This window comes from Callorhinus ursinus, unplaced genomic scaffold, assembly GCF_003265705.2.
Source record: "Callorhinus ursinus isolate GAN/ISIS: 27379988/994484 unplaced genomic scaffold, GSC_fseal_2.0 scaffold7, whole genome shotgun sequence".
NCBI lineage: Eukaryota > Metazoa > Chordata > Mammalia > Carnivora > Otariidae > Callorhinus > Callorhinus ursinus.
The window spans coordinates 9,983,386-10,005,402 of NW_027397069.1; the positions used below are offsets into that span (position 1 = coordinate 9,983,386).

Here is a 22,017-nt window from a genome sequence, read left to right on the forward strand (position 1 = left end):
TTATAAGCATTTACTCTCCTGCAGTATAGTGTGTTTTGGTTTTTTTAACGTGAGACTTTTTTTGGTCATGTTTACAGAAGAAATCTCAATTTTGGTCACATTATGTATTTTTATTTATGTTCTTTTGACAGCTTTTATCGTTTTGTTCTGGAACCAGAGCTGGTGTTAGTGGCTAATGGCATTACTGGACCCGTGGCAACATTCTTGGATATCCCTGAAGCACCCCTTCTAACCCTCAACATGATCACTCCTGAAGGCTGGTTGGTTGAAACAGTACACAGCAACTGTGACCTTGATAATATTCATCTCAAGGATGTAAGTGGTCCTGGAAAGTCCTGTCAGGAAAGAGGAAAAGGGAAAATTCTTAGCGCCCGTAGCTGCAGCAAGAGTGTGATCATGCTGTGGCTGCTCCCAGGATTGTCTTCCTTATGGTTCTAGGTCCTGATCCAGTCTTTCCTTTGATTTTTGAGTTGCTCTAACTTCCAAATTCAGCTTCCCGAGTTTCCCAGGTTCCTAGATGCTCTCACCTGCTTTGTGGCTTCAGCCCCCTGGTTCACAGGCACTCCTCTAAGATGAACAATGTAGAGAATACAGAGATGGATGCACAGCAACTTAGAATGACACCATGAAATACCTTGTTTTTAATTCTGAAAGGAGCAGTTTCATCTCAAGCTCTTGTTTTGCCCCACAACTCAAGGCCAGAGAAAGCAGCCTGAAAAGGTAGAAAGCAGGGAACAGTGCCCACTCAGATCTGCAGGCTGGGTGCTCTGCTTCCCAACCCTTGCTCTCCCTACCCGCCCTCTACCCCACTTCTCTGCATCCCCAACCCCACTCTGCCCCAGCCCCCCTCCACCCCACCCCCCTGCATCTCCACCCCCACCACCCTCCACCCCACCTCACTTCATCCCCACCCCTCCCACCACCCCCCAACAGTCGAACAGTCAAAAATTCACATAGAACTTTTGACCCCCCGCCAAAAAACTTAACTACTGATAGCCTACTGTTGACAGAAGTCTTACTGATAACATAAGCAGTCAATCAATACCTTTTTTTATGTTATATGTATTATATATTGTACTCTTAATAAATAATTTTTTAAATTCTTTAAGCTGAAGAAGAGAAGACATAATGAAAATTCTTATAAAGAAGAGAAAATACATTTACAGTACTGTCCTGTATCAAAAAAAACTCGCGTATAAGTGGGCCCGCGCTGTTCAAATCCGTGCTGTTCAAGGGTCGGCTGTAATTTAGACACCGATTGTCAATGTAATTGTTAAAGAACTCCTATTTCAGGGGCACTTGGGTGGCTCAGTTGGTTAAGCGACTGCCTTCGGCTCAGGTCATGATCCCAAGGTCCTGGGATCAAGCTCCACATCGGGCTCCCTGCTCCATGGGAAGCCTGCTTCTCCCTCTCCCACTCCCCCTGCTTGTGTTCCCTCTCTTGCTGTCTCTCTCTCTCTCTCTGAGTGTCAAATAAATAAATAAATAAAATCTTAAAAAAAAAAAACTCCTATTTTAGCGCCATTGATAATTGTAAATAAACCCAAATGATAATCTTTATAATTAAACTTACACTTCTTTTAAAGGAAGAAGCTAACTTCTTTACTATTTAGCCACAGAACAATACAATAAACACTTCTATTAGAGATATTAATATGCACCCAAAGTTCTACTTGAAAGGTATTAAATTCATTTCTCATATCAACAGTTAATATTTAGAGCAGATAATTAAATATATAAAGGAGATGTAAACATCACAAAAGATCACAAATTCCCATCCTTGCTAAAAATAAACCTTGATAATAGGAATGAATTTAACTTAAATTACCTTTATGAAATTATCAATAAACTTAAAATATTCACTAGAAAGAACTCTTTGGAAAACACATTGGGCTATTTGGTGTTGTGGTTTGAGTAAATCCACAGAATTGATGTCTGTTATACAATTCTATAGGGATGAGAGAAAGTTTCACATTAATATAAAATAAAGGTTTTATTAGTCACAACCTGATTGAACATATTTGGGCTCTGCCCTAATATCTAATTTATAAAGAAAAATATGTAAGCTTCATGACCACTGTGGGGTATAGTTCCCTTCTCTAAAATGAAGGAGTTGAACTAGATGAGCTCTACAACTTTTTTCTAACTTGTAATATTCTCACATTCTGAGACTGTCTCGTGTGAATGTTTCCATCCACACATGCGCACAGTGCTGTGAGAGCTGGGGACATGAGTCAGTGAAGTACATGAAACTCATTACTAGGCTAGTAAGAGTTCAACAGCTGATTCAGAACCCAGCTAAAGTTGAAACAAGCACTGTTGTCAAAGAAGGTACTTATTTCTTGTCCTTAAGAATTGGACTCAGAAATGCTATATACACAGGGGTTATAATTATTTCTGTGGTAATTACAAAGAAAAACAGCTACACAGTATAGAATATTTTCAAATACTTTATAGCCTAAACACATTTAAAAAGTGTCAAAACCTCGTAATGAAATAAGATACAGATAACATCACTGTCTTATCTGTTCAACAAAATTACCAAACTATGTAAAAATCATTTACCGTTGGATTTATTCTTGTGTTTGCTTATGTTTTTCATATGAAGTAGAGAAAAAGTGTTATCTCTAAAATATTAGGACATTTGCAATAGAGGAAAAGCTGGAAACAACTGGAATGCCCAGCCATTCAAAAGGATTTTTGTAGAGACAGGGATATGTTCATAGAAAACTATAATTAATGAAAAAGCAGGTTGTACATATTCAGAAAAAAAATGTATGGAAAAGAGAAAGAAATCAATGTGTTGATATGTATAGGAATGTTTAGTCTGTAGGTGATTTCTGTTTTTCTACTTTTCCACATTTTTTATTTGCTAATTTTTTTTGATGAGCATATACTATTTTGAGCACAAACATTAATTTTTTTAAATTACAAGAAAGATGATGGATGATGATAGGTTGGCTTTTTTGCCAGATCTGAAGGAGCTCTAGGGCAACAACCAGTGAAGCAGATTCTTTGAGGAGTTTCCCATCTCACTCTGCCTTGAAGAGATCTTCAAATACTACAACTTTATGACCTCTTTCCTGCTTGTGATAGTAGTTCATATATCATGAGGCTGGAGTAGAGCTGATGTCATGGGAAAGGAAAAAAAAAAAACTCATCATGAGTTTTGGTCTTTAAGAAATTGATTCAACTATTAAGTCACTCATATAAAAGACTTGACGTTGCCCCCACAATACATTGGCTGATATTAAAATAATTACATTTATTTATTACAAAATTTGTATGATGAGAGTACTAATACCAAAACAATGACCTATTTTCCCACAGATTGAGAGAACTGTTACAGCAGAATATGAACTAGAATATCTGCTACTTGAAGGACATTGCTTTGATACAATGACTGAACAGTCTCCTCGGGGCCTGCAGTTTACACTGGGCACAAAAAACAAACCTGTTGTGGTTGATACAATAGTGATGGCCAATCTCGTAAGTATTATACATAGTCAATTGTATTTAATTACACATTTTGATGAAATCCTCTTAAGTTTCCCTAATAATAAGATGAAATCGATTTTGTCCTGCTGTTGCTGAACAGCTCCCAGAAAACAAAATTGAATCCTTAAATAAGGTAATTAAATAAAACAAAAATGAAGGGAATCATACTTTCATGATGTGTTATTCAGGGTATTGCAGAATCTCCCTTTTGGAATTCATTTATAGATTTTATTCACTCCAGTTACTCTCTCTCTCTTTTTTTTTAAAGATTTTATTTATTTATTTGACAGAGAGACATAGCGAGAGAGGGAACACAAGCAGGGGGAGTGGGAGAGGGAGAAGCAGGCTTCCCGCAGAGCAGGGAGCCCGATGCGGGGCTCGATCCCAGGACCCTGGGATCATGACCTGAGCTGAAGGCAGATGCTTAACGACTGAGCCACCCAGGCGCCCCTAGTTAACACTCTCTTGAGTCATTCATGTATAATCGTTTTTGAGCAATTGGATGTTTTTAGTCTTATAACTGTCATCATATTTTTCTCATCCTAAAAGGGATATTTTCAATTAAAAGCAAACCCAGGTGCTTGGATACTGAAATTACGTGAAGGAAAATCTGAAGATATTTATCAAATAGTTGGGTGAGTTATATAAACCACTTCAAAGTTTTTATGTGTAAATTAAGTTTTTAGTCTTTTGGATAAGAAATGAGAAGCAGGGTGATTTATTTTTCCTCTACAAAAATTTAAATGATTTTTATATTTTATATTTAGAATTCCCAGAAAAATAGGTATGTGTCCTTTTATAAAAAAATATAATGCTTCCTGAGATGTAGTGAATCCTTTCATTTTGAGGTAAATGGCTTTTACTGAGATACAATCTTCTTTGAAATCTCATTGAGTATATAAATTATTTGAATTCTCCCCCTTTTTTCTGCATTCTTTCTGAAGTGAAGTCCATGTCTTCTGCTTGCTTGCTTAGCTTGTTCCCTTCATTTAAGCTGCTGACTGTACTCATGTATGCAATGAGTTTTAGTTGCTTAGCTTTACCTAGGAAGATCAAATAGTACAGTTGGGAAGATCCAGGCTACCTGGGCTGTTTGGATCTAGGATAATAATTGTACCCTCCTCAAAGGATGATTATATGGATCAAATGAGTCTACATCTCTAAAGTGCTTGAAATGATGCCTGAAATAGAGTAAGAGTCTTCGTCACTACTACCTCTACCATCTGGTTGGATGGAAGGAGTTTGCTTTAGATCTTGTGTGGGTCTAGCTACAGCGTGTATGACCGGGGTCTGCCCTGCTCTCGCCAGACAATGGATTCAATGGCTGAAGTTGCTGATGCCCTTGAGCAACATTTACGACTGGAAGCTCTTGAAAAATTTAAGAAATTTGACATTACTAGTACATAAGTTGGAACCATTTCTATTTCCTAGTGGTAACTGGTGGGTGTGGGTGTGCCTTCTGCTTTGGTTTAACCACTTCAGCTGGGGAGTTGGAAGAAAGGGGTCAAAGGCATAGTCAGCATAGTCCTATAACCCCTCAGAATTTCCTTTTAGGAAAGTATTCAGGTGTGTTGTGAATCTGACTAAACTCAAAGTATCTACTAATTTGACCTCTGATTGCATTCCCTCTTTGACAAAATTCAACTTTCTTGTAAATGTTTTTAACGGTATTTTATGTATTTTTGTATACATAGAATGGTATCAAAAATTATTGGTCAGAGCTGTCATATTTGATTAAGCAGTTTTGAAAATTAGACAATGAAATACATTATAATATAAAATAGAAATATTCAAGTGATGCAGGTGACCATCATAGACACATTTTCAGTCTTATAGGTTTAACAGTACACTTCAAATTTTGGTATTTGAAAATGGCTGCTGAATATTGAAAAGTTGTTGGATGGTATAGAATTCCTTAGATTATGATATATAACAACTTATTTTAAAGTCTCAAAAACATTTCATATTTTAATTATCATTGTAATATATCAAAGATATATGGTAGATTTGACTTTTGTGATAATCTCGGTATATAGTAGCAAAGATAAGCAATAATTGGAGCTTGCTCAGTGATTAGGCAATATTGAATTTAGTGAGTAGCTTTTGTACAATTTTAATTTGTATTAAGTTAAAATTGGATAATTTTGAAAATTGTAGTTGTAGGGGCGCCTGGGTGGCTCAGTTGGTTAAGCGACTGCCTTCGGCTCAGGTCATGATCCTGGAGTCTCGGGATCGAGTCCCGCATCGGGCTCCCTGCTCGGCGGGGAGTCTGCTTCTCCCTCTGACCCTCTTCCCTCTCGTGCTCTCTATCTCTCATTCTCTCTCTCTCAAATAAATAAATAAAATCTTTAAAAAAAAAAATTGTAGTGTATTATAGTGTATCTTAATTGACTATAGAAACAGCAAATATACACAGTGATCTTATGTTTATGCTTATTGCAAAATGAATTTATTCTGTTATTTATACCATCATAATTATATGTCTTTTCTGGAGCTGATTATGGACATTTACACGTTTTTCTGCTTGTAGGCATGAAGGAACTGACTCTCAACCAGACGAGGGAGATGTCATTGTTGTGATAAACAGCTTCAAGAGCAAAATACTGGAAGTACAAGTGTGTGAGGCAGAAACTTGCTGTTTTGTTCCTAATATTAAGAATTATCTTTTTTGCCCTTAATTGATTAATATTATTTTACAACTAATTTTGCAATTTTACTACCTAAAATGTTATATTGGAATTCTGGCATGAAAGGAAGAAGAGGATTAAGTTCATGAAGGGAAGGCAGAGAGCTTGAAGATAAAAGAAAAGGAACAACGTTTTCTAAGTTAGAATGTCTGTTATATCTGCTGTATCCACAGCCAGCCAGATAGTGTTCCAAATTAGGCTCTAGACATGAGCTCAGGAGCACAGGTTGAAAAGTTAGCCTTGAAAAGAAAAAGTGATGTTTCTTTCCTTTACCCCCCCCCCCCCCCCAAAAAAAGGAAGAGAGTGAGAGAAGAGGAGTTTTAATGATGGCAGATTTATCTCTTTGGACCAACTTACCACTCATCTACTTAAAACTAGTAAAAATGTTGGGTGTTTTTGAAACATCTTAAAAGCAATGAGGAGCTGACAGTAACAAAATAATAAGGATAACAAGGAACTACAAAACCAAAATTAAAGGGAAAATAAGAGCCTAATGAAGTAAGCAAGCACAGAATCTTCTCTTGTCCTGAGAACATTTGTCCATCCTGGTACACCTGAACTATCATTTTGATTTAATTTGCAGGGTGATGGGGACAGAAAGTAAAACCCTGGACCCATATAAAGTGGGTAATGTATTAGAAGACCCTTTCAGCAATAAGCTGGCTGTAGCTTCAGGGTAGGGATGAACCTAGTAAATTATTCCACACAGTCTTAGCCCAAATTTGTTACCTGCAAGTAGTCCAGGAAACTCTGAGCCTTGAATTTGCACTATACTAGTTCTAGATTGATGAGGATGTATAGGGCCAAATTCCTATACGTCTCTGGAATAAGATTATACTGTATCCAAATACATAGAGAAAACCAGCAGAAACAACACAAAGCAAACATATAAACACTCTCTATATTAGAATTATTGACACTCTGAAACAACTGTTCATACAATATTTAAAGAGATAAAAGACAAGCTTGAAAACAATTGCAGGGAACAGAAAACTATAACAAATTCATATCTGATTTTTTTTAAAGTAGAACTTCTGAAACTGAATGATACAATAACCCCAATTAAGAATTCGATGGATGACTTTTACATGTCTAAGGAGGGAATTAGTGAATTGGAAGATAGACTAGAAAAAGTATTCCTAAAGCAACAGGGACATCAAAAAAGAGGATAATGCAGCAGAGAGCATAAAAGGCATAGAGAATAGACTGAGAAATTAAAGATTCCAGGATTGCACTGAACCTGGCTCCACCACTCTCTAGCTGCGTGACCTTGGACAGATTGCTTAGCCTCTTTCTATTTTCTTCATCTATAAATTGTGATTAATAATGGAGCCTACCTTACATGTCTGTTATAAGGATAAGATAGTTCAGTTTGTAAAGCGCTTTGTGAGTATTGAATAATTAAAATCATTTTAAGTGGAGTTCCAAAGGTGAAAGAGTGTGAGGTAAATGTAACATGGTGTGTCAACTATACTCACATTAAAAAAAAATAAGAGGGGCGCCTCTTTTTAATTCTGTATATTTTAAAAGAGAAGCCTGCTTCTTCCTCTCCCACTCGCCCTGCTTGTGTTCCCTCTCTCGCTGTGTCTCTCTCTGTCAGATAAATAAAATCTTCAAAAAAAAAAAAAAAGATACATTTAATATTTGAAGCAATAATGGCTGAGAATTTTCATGAATTGATGAAAGATACCAATTTACATGTTCAGGAAGTCCAGTGATTCCCAAGCAAGATAATTAAAATTTACACCTATAATCTGATAAAACTGCAGAAAACCAAAGGAAAAAATCTTGAGAGTAATCAGAAAAAAGGAAAAATTACCTTCAAAGAGCTATAGATAGTCTGATCATTGACTTCTCAGCAGTAAGAATGAAAGCCAGAAGATACTGGAATGATATTTAAAAGCATTGAATGAAAAAAAGGAATGCCAACTTAAAATAATTTACCCTGAAAAGATATCTTTCAAGAGGAAACATAAAACAAGGTATTTTCAGACAAATGAAAAAAACTGCATTTGTCACCAACACACTTACCCTAAAGGAAGTTCTAAAACCTGAGCTGAAATCAAGAGTCAGACACTTAACTGACTGAGTCACCCAGGCGCCCCTGGGATATTTTTAATACCCGTCTCTCAGTACCTGATATAACAAGCTGACCAAAAAGCAAGAGATAGAGAAAATGTGAACAGATTAGAAATTCTGACCTGGACACATAGAACACAACACCCAGTATCACCAAATGAGCGGTCTTTCAAATACACAGGAAATGTTGATAAAAATTAGCTTTACATTTAGTTGAAAAGCAAGTTTCAGTAAATTTCAGAAGAATGAAATCGTACGGAGTATATTCTCTATCTACAATGCGGTAAAGTAGAAATTAATTTCTAAGTATAACTAATAAATACTATGTGGTTGTAATTTCTAAGATCCAATAATTATAGGCTACCAAAGCTCACACCTTACATATTGCCCGGATTCTAAACTACTGTATCACCAAATTTTACCTTGCATCCCACATCATAACCTGTTCCTAGTCACCTTTATCCTGTGATCACTTATACATGTTGCTTCACATTTATCTTGATTCTCTTTCTCCTGTATTGACCTTGATTTTCTTTCTCAATAGTAACATAGTCTCTCCTTGAATACATTACTTTCTGGCCATTTCAGATGAAAAACCCCATGAAACCCAGACCAACTACTTAAGATACTAAGGTCCAAGCCCCGTAGGAACAGTATTCCAGATAGTTTTATCCTCGTCCTGTAAACAGGAGAGAAATACCATTTCTGCCAGGCTGGGGGCAGGAAAGAACATATCCATCTTTGAGCTATTTTGACCATTGAAAACCTGCTTAAGTTCTCTTGAGCTGAATTTTTTCACTCTGTGTATTGGTTCTAATTTGACTTGTTGGTCTGTAGTACAGAGCAGGTCGAACTCTTTGACCATAGCCACAAAATCTTTAAGGGTAATAATCATGCCCTACCTGCGTCAGATCTTCTGCAGCCCAACCACCTGGGTCTTTCAGTTGATTTTAATAACACAGTTTTATCTCCTCACTGTCCATCTCTCACAATGACATAGAAAAAAAGCAGAAAAGATAACATTAAGGATCAGCCCATCAACCCCAGCAGCCTATGAATAGGAATTCCCACAGAGAAAGAACAGAAAATGGAGGAGGGAAGATATTTCACAGATAAGAAAAGAAAAATATGTTCAGTCAAAAAGAGAAATATATTCACTCACAGATTAGCATGAGTAAAAAATGGCCCCCATGAGATCCTAATAACTATCAAGGAGGAAAAGCAGGTCACAGCCGTAGAATGACACCAACACTAGCATTGGACTTTTCATTTTCAAGATGGATGTTACAAGACAGCAAGACAAAGCCTTTAGTGTTCTGAGAATTATTTTGAAGCTAGGATTCTTTAGCCAAATTCTTAAACATAAAGACAAAGTTATTTTCTGAAGAGTGAAGATTTAGAAAAATTATTTTACACACCCCTTCTTGAAGGTGTTTGCCAGCACAATGAGGGTGAAGACCAAGAAAGAGGAAGATAGGTATTTTGAGAAACTGTGAAATTAATCTGAAAACCAATGCAAAGAAAGCCTTGAAAAAACTAGGCAGTTATTGGTTGAGCTCCAAGAAAAATATCTTCAAGAAGACAGGAATTCCATACAGTGACCATGAATAATAAACTGGAAAATATTAGATATATGGTAAAGAAGAAATTTATCTCACCACAAGAAAAAATAAATGCAATAAAATTCTAAGGAAAAGTGTCTTTTGGAGGAATGTGAGAAAGCAGAATCCATTTGAAATATCAAGAGTCTCTCGTGAGAGGCACAGTGGTCACGTTACTGTCACTACACAGAGGTAATCCAGTGCTGGTGGCCTTGCAGACTCAGTGAATAATATTTACATTGTCACAATAAGCACTGTCTACTGACTTTCAGTTGTAGAATAAACATAGCAAAGTGCTGAAGTTACAATTAGGTTTTACCAAAGTAAATGTAGTTGTTATCTGTATTTACAATGCTAAAGTAAAATTTGAGCTAATGTAAGGCAGGTGGTGGAGGGAAAAGGTAGAAATATTATGAGTATCCTTATCTTACAGAGTATACAAGGGAAATTTGAAGTTGTTGGAGCAAAAAAAAGTATGTATTATCTGAAGCTACAAAGACACTCAGTAGAACTAATGATGATGATATTACTGCCAAAACTTCCAGAGAGGAAGAGTGATATAAATGAGTTACTCCTCTGTCATCACAGAGAATGAAAAAGGTCTAAACCCTGTGGTTCCAGATATGCTAGTAGATAACGTCTGAAGTTGATAAATCAGTAATTAAAAGTATAAGCACATTATTTAGCAGTATGGAGGTAACCACCAAAAGAACTACCAACAAGAGGTTGACCTGATGATTGAAACCAGATTGTGTCTGTTATGTACTTCCCTGGCTCTGTCACTGCCCCTGTCTTAGATTTACAGGGGTCACCTTGCCCTGTGTGTTTCACTTTCTAACTATGTGGCATAATATTTAAAGCCGCACAGTTCTAAGACTTTCCTTTACCATGCTATCTAGGTGCAAAAAGAACCAGACAAAATTAAGGAGGATATCCTTACTGATAAAGATGAAAAGAAAAAAGGAATGTGGGATTCCATTAAAAGGTAATTACTAGTGAATGTTTTAACCTATAACAATAGATCCATCAGGAATCTAGTATGTGGCAGGCCTGCAGATTGTAAACATCTAAGTAAAGCACAGATCCTCTCCTCTTGTGGGATGAGATCGGTACATAAATGTTAATAAAACAGGACAGGAAACTAGAACTGTAAGACAGCTGAGAGTAAGGTGCTCTGTGAACCCTGGGAGCAAAAGACCGTTTCTAGGGAGGAGGAACCTCCAGAAAGATTCCATAGACAAGTGTGTGGTTAAGATGTGCTCTGAAGGAGTGATAGGATCTCAGAAGTTGGAGATGGAGCGAAGGTATGAAGTCAAAAAGGTTGAGTATGTTCATAGGAACAAAAAGTAGCCCAGCTTCGCTGAGACACTGGAACATTGAATATAATAGGGAATCTATAAATTAGGTTGGGGCCTATATTAGTTAAAACAGGACTGTGTTGGCTCGCATGTGGAGAGTCCAGCTTTGGACTCTGAATGCCGGCTTTGGGCATTCAGGTGATGTGGTCTAGAAACTCTTCCTCCATGTCTTAGTTCTATTCTCTGTGCCTCCTTCATTTTCAGATAAAGTTTTAGAAGAAAAAGTTTACCATCTCCAGTGGGAAGAGATTGGTTCTTTCCATAAAGTCCCAGGCTGACTCATAGGTCCAGTTGTTAACCATTTGTCCCAAATGGGGGTCACTGTAATTCTGATTATGCTTGGGTCGTATGCCTACCTCCAGAGCCAGTGAGAGGGCCTGTCACACTAGACCTCACAGAATGAAAGTGGAGGAGGAATGCCCCCCTCCAAATACTAGGTTACTGTTACTAAATGTATAAAGGATGTTATGTGAGCAAAAACAAAAGCTGTGTGCTGTAGATCCACATGGTAGAGAACTTTGAAAGTCCGTTTCAGAGATCTAAGCTTCTTGTGAGTTATGATGGAGAACCAGTGATCATTTTTATCAAGGGTAAGAAATAGATTCTTACTTTAGGCCAAATAGATTCAACAACATAGGCAGATTTTATCTTGCCAATCAGAAGCACTCCCATCATTTAGGATTGTGCCCAGTTTAGGCCTCTTTCTGTAGTTGACTTCTTGTTTGATAAGAATGGTGTTCCTATTCCTTTATGTGCATTGAACTGTTATTGAGAAGGGCTCAAGCCCCCTCATTTTGAGATCATTTGGAGAGTAGGTATGTTTGAGAGGATAATGAAGCAGAATAGGGGCATTTTAAAGGGTATTTGTCCATTAGCTTCCATTAAAACCAGAGGGTGGAGACCAGAATGAATACAGATGACCATCAAACTCTAGCACAGCCACTAGCTGGACAGAAGGTACCAGAAGCAGACACTGCTGTGGGAGGAAAGGCGAAGGTGTACCTTCGGGACGGGAACTCCTCCAGTCACATGAGTATTTAATGCTTTCACTTTTTTATCCTAAGTTTAATCAGCTCAGAGTATCAACTGTGTTTTTCTTATTGAGGAAATTACAAAAAAAGATTTGAAAAATGCTGTCATACAATTCCTATTTGGCAAAATATATCTGTAGTGAATTCTAAGTTTATTTTGTTCCAAATCTTAGTCATTCTAAATATCTGTGCATATAAAAATTTTAATTGAATAAAATTTTTCCCTAGGAAGAAAAAAATTTTACATTATGAATACCCCAAATAAAAGATTCTGTCACTTTTGTATATGAGATAGGGCTTATTTTGAGAGGCCTCCCTAATTTTATTGCATATTAAATTTAGTATTTAGGTATGTACAGTTTGTAAATCCATATTAAGAAACTGTCAATCACTACTTTCTTATTCCAAGTTTCACAAGAAGTTTGAATAAAGAAAAAGACAAAAAGGAAACAGATGTTCTAAACATATTTTCAGTTGCTTCTGGCCATTTATATGAACGCTTTTTAAGGTAGGTATATATTTTCATCTAATGCTTTGAAAAGTAATACATGGTTCAAAAAGAATTTCAGAAGTTCAGAAGAATAAAAGAATGTATGGTGAAAAAATCCACCTGTTTTCTTATTACCCAGTCTCCTTCCAATGGGAAACCAATACTATTATTTTCATATCTTGCCAAAGATATGTAAATAAGCAAATATATTTTCTTCATTTTTAACTTCTTTTACTTAAGTAGTAACAAAATTTATGTTGTTCTGCACCTTGCTTTTTTCTTTCTTTTTAAAGATCATTTGAGAGAGAGAGCGAGAGAGCGAGCGTGCATGAGCAGGTGGGGGGAGGAGCAGACGGAGAGGGAGAGAATCTCAAGCAGACTCCCCACTGAGCATGGAACTAGATGTGGGGCTTGATCTCGTGACCCTGAGATTACCTAAAATTATAAGAGCAGTATATATATATATTTTTAAGATTTTATTCACTTAGCGCAAGCAGAGGGAGGGTCATAGAGGGAAAGAGAGAATCTCAAGCAGGCTTCAGGCTGGGCATGGAGCCCAATGCGGGGCTTGATCCCATGACCCCAAAATCATGACCTGCACTGAAATCAAGAGCTGGATGCCTAACCGACTGCACTACCCCAGTACCCCAAGCGGTATATTTTTAAAATACAGTGAGGGGCACCTGGGTGGCTCAGTTGTTTCAGCGTCTGCCTTCAGCTCAGGTCATGATTGAGCCCCGTTTCAGGCTCCCTACTCATGGGGAGCCTGCTTCTCCCTCTCCTCCCCACTTAAGCTCTCTCTCGCTCTCTCTCAAATAAGTAAAATCTTTTAAAAAAGTAAAATACAGTGACATTTCATGAGTTTGATTGATTTAGAATGCTGGTGTTCTGTATGGCTAGGAAATGAACATATGTTATAACAACATAATATGTGAGGAAAAGTATATATAGTAAATTTCCCTTTTCTGGTGAGGAAATTCCTTATTTTATAAAAAAAGATGGGTGGAGTAAGAGGAGGAAAGCTTAAATTCCAAACTACAAAGGGCTATTTTTTTAACTTTGTATATAGAAGGATATCAGAGAATCCCTCAAAAATACTTGAATATGTGTTGATACTTTAATATGGAAATTTAGATACATCTGTATCTTCTCTAGTCAGAGACCTAGCATACCAAGACAAGTGACCTGTCCAGTGAATTTACTAATACAGGTTCTTCAGCTCTTGGAGTTTTGTACACCTGATATTAATGATGTAGTAAAAGAGTGGAGATTGGAGTGTAGTTCACCTAAACAAGATTATTTCAGAATCAATTGGAAAAAATGAAAAGCAATCTGTTTATTCTGCATGGTATATGTGTGTATGTGTGTATGTATATATCCTTACACATTACATACTTGATGAGGAACCATAATTTGTGAAGGTTCCTCAGTCTATTTCTCCATAATTCATAGTGAAAGCTTAATATCTTTAATTATATATATATATATATAATAAAAGCCTTAGGAAAAGCAGAGTGAACTCCTATTAACGTTAACTCACTGGGTTTAACGTTCCTTTATACAGAATTATGATGCTTTCTGTTTTACGTAACACCAAAACACCCGTGAAATTCTGGTTTCTAAAAAATTATCTCTCACCAACTTTTAAAGTAAGTACATTAATCTTTTTATTATAGAATGGTTCAATGTTTGAATAGTAAATTCTTTATATCATTGTAAGTTCACATAATTTCAGAATGAGTCTTGAAATTACTATTTTTAATCAGTTTTTAAAACTGATATTCACTATTCTTTTATCTAAAGAAAAATTCTGTGCTGTTTTTATTTAAAGAAGTGTTTAAAGGGACAGAAAGAGATGGTTTATTTTAAACTAAACTCAAAATCAGAAAGATTAGTGGTATTTCATGATAATATAATTAAATAAAATTTGGCAAAGAAAGATATGCACAGATTGTCAATAAAAAGACTTAGATTCTGTCATAATTTTACAAAGATAGGCTGGAACAGTAGTATCTGGAGAATATGAACACTGTACCGTAGGAAATAGTTCGATAGTCCTGAGAATAAAGAGGCTCTTTTATCTTTGTGCAGCACGGTGATTGCTGTGGTGGTGGTTCGGGTACTACATTTAAAATGAGGCATTTTAACTTGGGAAGTTTTCAGATGGTCAACCACTGTTACCCTTTACTCAGCCTCACACGCCTGCCACCAAGTGTACCATGTGTCTCCCTATTCTCATGACAGATTCATCAAATTTCATGTAAGTTAGGCTCTCATTCAGTAGCAGTTCAAAGGAGTTCTCTTTTTCTAATCCAAAACCAGTGGTAAAAGCAGAAATAAGACTAGCCAGCCATGTTTTTATTCCTATTGCAAGCACATTGCTAAGTGCTTTACCTACATTATTTAGTTGCTCTTCATAAAGTTCTATTCCCAGAAAACCGAGACTCAGAAATTACATAACCGGCCTATACAGCTGGAAGGTATCCAAGCCCACCCTTAGGTTCAGAGACTAACTAGAAGGACTCACAGAACTAAGAATAGCCATATACTCCCAGTTACATTTTATTACAGCAAAACAATACAGATTAAAATGAGTAAGGCAAAGAGATGCATATGCATAGGGCAGGGGAGACCGGACCAAGAGCTTCCAGCTGTCCTGTCCCGGTGGAGTTGGCGGACAGAGCTTATCTCTCCCAGTAAATGTAACAATACACATGGAGGGTTGCCAGTTAGGGAAGCTCACTCAGACTTTGGTGTCCAGACTTTTTACTGGGGGTTGGCCACATAGACCCACCTAACTGTCACAGTAGCTGACCTTCGCCTACAGCCCCCCAAGAGGTTGAGCTGATACCTTGTGGCTCAGAGTCCCAGCTGTAAGTCGCATTGTTAGCATAGACTATTTGGTGTGGCCCAAGGCAGGACAGGGCAAGGGTAGAGTTTACCTCCCAGGAGTGCAGGGCAAAGGGCCCAACCTTTCTTTGAACAAGATTTGTCCTTGAAAGCCCAGGCCTGAGATCAAACAGCTAATTAGGAACATAGCTGAGATCTGATCCCAAGCATCCTGCCCTCAAAGCCCAGGTGCTTAACCCTATGTCACAGCCTCTCCCGCCACCACCACCAAGGGTGCCACCTCGCGTGCTCATTTAGCAGAAGACAAACAACTGAAAAAGAACCTATAAATACAAACAAGAAGTCATACTAGTTTGTTACCAGCTTTTTGATGTTATCCTACTAGGCAAACACTACATGCTGGGATTATTTCTACATAAACTGAGCTACTACAATCTGAAGATTCTCTTAGCAGGCAGTGATACCATTCAGTAGAAATATATGCTGTGCCTGCATAAAGTTCTTGTTCTACCACATGGCCAAAAGTAATAGCATATCTGAAATAATATTTTTCTTCTTTTGGGAATTTCATTCCTTTCCCTCAAAATGTTTATCTTTTTGAAACTTTTCAGTGAAGTACAATGTGTACAAATCATAAGTGTGCAGCTTTGATGAATTTTTACAAAGTTAAAACACCTATGTAAACCAGCAGTCCTAAACAGAAATTACTAGTACCCTAGATCCTTTCGTTCAGTTTTCAAAACATCTCTCTTCCTTCAAATCTTTGATGAATTATACCTACTTAGGGAATAATCCTTTCCTGACTGCACAGTCTGAAATTACAGTCCCTTCTGATTTTTCACTCTGCTTTCCTCCCCTTTTTACTTTTCCCCTAGCACTATGTGCTATAGATGACTTACTCTTTCATTTATTTTCTACCTACCACCTCTAAAATGTAAGCCTTATGAGGGCCATGATTTTATATCTGTTTTGTTCACTTCTGTATCCCTAGGCCCTAAAATAGTGCCTAGCACCTAGTGCATGCTCAGTAAAAATATTAATGCATATTTGCTGATTAGAGAGCTTTTCTGCTTTCTCCTAATATATATTTTTAGTTTTGAAATCAAAACAATGATTCTCAGCAACCATTCTAGCCATAATTGCAGCATTTCAATTCACAGATAAAACCAGTGCTTACACTACAGAACGTAATTTAAATCTACACTGTTCTTACAAAAGCAGGAGGAAAATTAAACTAGGTGTATAACCAGCAACAAGCTACAAATGAGAACTGAGGAGGAAAAAGCGAAATCTCTGCTAACCAGTCTCCCTCCCTACCCCCACCTTTACCACTCTCCCTCTCAGTTTGGGGCTTATGAACCAAACTTAGCCAACAATGCATTTCATTAACTGCTCTGCTTTAAATAGAATAAGATACTCTAAGTCTGTAAGACTATGAACCAAATACCAAACATCCAGAACCACAATGACTACCCTGTATTTTTAATTCTTGAATTAAATAGGTTATAAATCTCAAACATGAAACTCACGTAGAAAACCTAATTTATCAATTTACGACTCATTTTGTGGGTTTTTGCACTCCCTCTTCCTATTGTGTCTGTCTGAGCAGCCAGCATGTTGACATATACACGAACTGTGTGATACATCGGTGTTCCAAGATCCAGACGCTTTTGCTTGTATAGTCAGGCTTTCTCAAGTCAAACATTGGTAGTAAAAACTAGGGGAACATTTTTTTTACTTAAACTTGCTATTCAATATGGTGTACCTATTTTTTAATGTCAGTAGATTATATAGTTTCATGTATACTTGTATTTTTGTATTTGTCAGTGTTTCCATATTCCTCATTAATAGGTATAAGTTGTAGAAGTAGTTTAGGCATTTTCCCAAGTCATTTGTAACAATTTATAGTAAACTCTGCTTTTTAAAATGTTAATTTTTTTCTCTAAAACAAAAACTACTTTCTCTTCCTTGAACATATTCTTTGACTTGTGTTTATGTGTATGTTTTTAGGAGGTCATTCCTCACATGGCTGAGGAGTATGGATTCCAGTATGAACTAGTGCAGTATAGATGGCCCAGCTGGCTTCATCAGCAGACTGAAAAACAGAGGATTATTTGGGGTTACAAAATTCTTTTCCTCGATGTCCTTTTTCCTCTAGCAGTGGACAAAATCATTTTTGTTGATGCTGACCAGGTAATAAGATTAACTGTTGTTTTTAGTAGTACTTACACTTTTTCTGCACTTCTGTTTGAGTGTAGGGACTCAACTGATATTGCTGGTGTTCATTATTATCTTTGTTGCCATGCTACATAAAAATATACGACATACATGAGGAAAGCGTCTTTAAAAAAAAAAAAAGTCAGAATTCCAGGGGAAAATGAAATGTTGTATTGCAAGAAGTACCATTCACTATTTAGGACATTGCAGTTTTCTCTCTGAAATAGTAGTTTTTTAATTTTGATAATTAAAAAATAAGTACTGATACTAGTCACAGTAAAAGTAGTTGTCTGAGTTCCTATGAATATGAGCTGCTTATTTAAAATGAGCTATTTCTTCTTGCTGAAAAAATTAACGATTACAGACATCTCTCCTTTCCTTCCTCCCACAGTATTCATGGGCATTAGCCAAATCCTCCTCATTCTACCACTTAAGGGGAAAAAAAGTCCCAAATTTGGCCCCCAAAAGCCATTATAATACTCAGCTTTCAAAATTTGTATATCTAAAAATTATGACTTTTCCCCTTCCCTCCCTTGCATGCCTTTGTAATCATTAATGGGAAAAAATAATTTGAAAAATACACAGAATTTTTAAGAACAGTAAAATGTAAATAGTAACATTCTATAAATTAAGTGTACAAGTTAGTACAATTTCTATTTAGGACAAAAAGTATATTTTTCAAATCCTATATTAGGATTTACTTATATTGTAAATTTTTATTATTTTTGTAGTATTTTCCAAAGTGATAAATATGAATCATTATAATTAAAAACTAAGAAAACAGGCAAATGGGGGTAATGACTAGGCACTTCCAAACATACCATCTAACATAAAATATATTTCTCCTATCTTCCCCCAACTTACACAGTGATACTTTCCAGCAGGCCTGAATCTGTTCAAAAATGCTCCTGGGTGGCGCAGTTGGTTGAGCATCCAACTCTTGGTTTCAGCTCAGGTCATGCTTTCAGGGTCATGGGATCGAGCCCTGCATCAGGCTCAGCACGGAGTTTGCTTGGGATTCTTTCCCTCCCCCTCCGCCCTTTCCCCTGTTGTGCTCGCTCTCTCTCTAAAATAAATAAAATCTTAAAAAAAAAAAAAAACACTGTTATTTCATTAAAGCCATTGAGGGTAACCAAGAGGGTTTTCTTTATCATTCAGACTAATATTTGCCAATATTACAATAATAGAGATTTATCATAAAATGATTTTGAATTATTCATCTATATCTTGATAAACTAAGAGTGATGTACTTGTGAAATATTTCATTTCTTCCCAAAATACATTTTGTTTAAACTATCTTGATTAAAGTGGTGTAATAAGGGGCCCCTGGGTGGCTCTGACTTCAGCTCAGGTCATGATCTCAGGATCCTGGGATCAAGCTCTGTGTAGGTCTCTGCACTTGGCAAGGAGTCTGCTTGTTCCTCTCCCTTTCTGCCCCTCCCCCACTCATTCTCTGTCTGTCAAATAAAATCTTTAAAAAAAAAATAAAATGACATAAACTATTCTTATTAATGAGTAAGACCACTGTTGTATAGACTAGGCATATACATTTTAGGTTTCTTTTCATCTTTTTTTTTTTAAAGATTTTATTTTATTAGAGAGAGAGAGAGAGAGAGAGAGAGAGCACAAGCAGGGGGAGGGGCAGAGAGAGAAGCAGACTCCCTGCTGAGCAGGGGCTCTATCCCTGGACTCCGGGATCATGACCTGGGCTGAAGGCAGACGCTTAACCACCTGAGCCACCCAGGCGCCCCGGTTTCTTTTCACCTGTAAGAACAAGAGAAAAAGGAACTTAGTAAACTCCCTACCACTTGAAAGAGCTGTGAGAAAAACACAATTCTCTTTATTTCTACAATCAGGTGATTTGAGATTCACATAAAAAGGGCTTTTTATATTATAACAACATAATATTATTTTATAGTCTTCATCAGAGAAACTATTTTAATTATTTAGATTGTGAGACATGACCTAAAAGAACTCCGAGATTTCGATCTGGGTGGAGCACCTTATGGGTATACTCCATTTTGTGATAGCCGCACTGAAATGGATGGATATCGTTTCTGGAAAAAAGGATACTGGGCATCACATCTTTTAAGAAGGAAATACCATATCAGGTAAGAAAATTTATATTCCTACTTTTTAGTAACTAAATAACTTACTGGATCACAATACTCAGTTTTCTTAGAAATCAGACAGTAATGGCAACCAGTTAGTGTTTATGGCATGCCAGTCACTCTTACAAGACTTTACATGTATTAACTCATAAAATCTCTATGACAACCTTTTGAGATACTGTTATCCAGATACCATTTAACAGATGTGGAAACCACAGCATGAAGCATTCATGTGAGTTTCCCAGGCTTGCACAGTTAGTGCATAGCTGAGCCGGCAGTTAAACCCAAGTAATAGGACTCAAGTGAGAGGCTCCTCACCACTACAGAATCAACTGGTTTGTTATGTAACAAAATGAGCATACTGTCTTCAAAACTGTTGTTTTGTAGAGCTATGACTTTCATGGTATCTTGGAAAAACTTGAGGTGACTCTACAAGGATATGAATCCTAAAGTATTATAAACAACTTCAGACCCCTCGGAAACAGTGTGGACATGGGGAGAAAACTTTTGAAAGGATCCATTATTATTAGACCTGGGGAGATCTAAGTCAGTCCCATTACTGTGGACCGTCACTGGGGGAAAGTAAAAATACATGAACAACATGGGCCACCACAGACTCTTCACTTTTGCAGCGCCTTGTATGTGGTGGATCTCAAGAAGTTCAGGAGAATTGCAGCAGGAGACAGGCTCCGGGGCCAGTACCAAGCTCTCAGTCAAGATCCAAACAGCCTTTCAAACCTCGATCAGGTAGGTATAATGTTCATAGACTCGTTTTCAGTACCTGGATCCAGACTGCTCCAGTTCCCTTCTGGTAGACTTCAAAATCTGACATTTTCAGCCGCTTTCTCCCCTTGGTACAGTTTTGTATTAGACATCTCAGCTGTCTCAACTTACATATAATTTTTCACTTTCAGCTCAACATTTTCAAAACTAACCATATTTTATCTTCACTTTTCCATCCTTAGGCCTCTTCCTCCCACCACATGCCCTGGCTCACTTCCTGTACCTTTTTCTTACTCACTTCCATCATCAGTTAAATATGTCTCTGTCTCCGATCTTTAAGACAGACTCCCTTTGTCCTGCATCCCACCTGGCTACTGCCTTATATTTTGTTTTACCTAATAGATAAACACCTTTTTTCTCCATATCCGACTAGTTTCCAGAGTCACTTAACCTAATGAACCTCCCAGAATTATGGGGATAACAAGCACAGCTTCCCCAAGCGGGTCACTGGGCATGTGGATGAGCAGGGCCACTTCTACTTTGCTCCCTTGGACCCATGTCATTCTTCCATGTGGTGACACAGCACCATATAGTGGTTGGTGATTTAGAATATAATGCTGCACCCCACTTTTGCAGGGTATTGTCTCCAAAAATCATTCTATTGCTTTGTCAGGCCAGCAGCTTCTGGGTGATGTAGTATGAGATGGGACCATGGGATCCCTTGGTCATGTGCCCTCTGCCAGGCTTCCTTTCCTTGCTATCAAGTAAGTCTGTTGGTCTACTGCAATACTAAATGGAATCCTCTCTCAGTGGGATAGCTCTACAAGCCCTTGGATAATGGTGCTAAGTCTCTGCGAGCAGGAAAGACAAACCCATACACAAAGTATCTGTATATTTCAATTCAGAAGAATCTATGGTTCCTAGTTAGTTAGAGTCCAATCTAGTCAGCAACTTAAAAGACACAAACTACCAAAATGCACTCAAAATGAAATAGTCTGAATAGTCCTATGTCAGTTGAGGAAACTGAGTTTAGTTTAAATCTCCATGCCCAGATACCTTCATTAGTGAATTCTACCAAACATTAAAGAAATAATACCAATTCTACTCATTCTACAAAGCTAACATTCCCTTGACTTTAAGACCATACAAAGACATTACAAGAAAGGAAAATTATAGACGAACATCCCACATGAACAGATGTAAAAATCCTTAATAAAATCTCAGGAAACCAAATCCAGCAATATATAAAAAAGACCCTATATCATAACTAAATGGACTTTATCCCTGGGTTCGTTCCATTATAGAATACCAGTCAGTGTAATTCACTATATTGACAAAAAAAAAAAGAAAGAAAAACCACATGATCAGCTTA

The 22,017-nt window shown here is 37.1% G+C and overlaps 1 protein-coding gene and 1 long non-coding RNA gene across 5 annotated transcripts in view; one reads left to right on the forward strand and one right to left on the reverse strand.

Moving 5' to 3' along the window:
* Positions 1–22,017, forward strand: part of UGGT2 (UDP-glucose glycoprotein glucosyltransferase 2) — a 178,333-nt gene that overhangs the window by 140,285 nt on the left and 16,031 nt on the right. For both annotated transcript variants that reach the window (XM_025875171.2, XM_073894385.1), the window contains 10 exons: positions 132–315; positions 3,331–3,489; positions 4,048–4,133; positions 6,029–6,113; positions 10,765–10,850; positions 12,664–12,762; positions 14,309–14,393; positions 17,605–17,787; positions 19,762–19,922; positions 20,555–20,669. In XM_025875171.2, the coding sequence (XP_025730956.1) occupies positions 132–315; positions 3,331–3,489; positions 4,048–4,133; positions 6,029–6,113; positions 10,765–10,850; positions 12,664–12,762; positions 14,309–14,393; positions 17,605–17,787; positions 19,762–19,922; positions 20,555–20,669 (1,243 nt within the window). The remainder of the gene's footprint in view (positions 1–131; positions 316–3,330; positions 3,490–4,047; positions 4,134–6,028; positions 6,114–10,764; positions 10,851–12,663; positions 12,763–14,308; positions 14,394–17,604; positions 17,788–19,761; positions 19,923–20,554; positions 20,670–22,017) is intronic.
* On the reverse strand, positions 201–9,644 carry LOC141373099 (uncharacterized). Of its 3 annotated transcripts, none has more exons than XR_012378750.1 (5): positions 9,427–9,644; positions 9,167–9,249; positions 2,933–3,126; positions 528–712; positions 201–335 (listed from the first exon to the last, which is right to left on the reverse strand). It is a non-coding gene; the product is annotated as an uncharacterized lncRNA (long non-coding RNA). The 3 variants fall into 3 exon arrangements; XR_012378749.1 differs by having other exon boundaries at positions 2,566–3,126; XR_012378748.1 differs by lacking the exon at positions 2,933–3,126.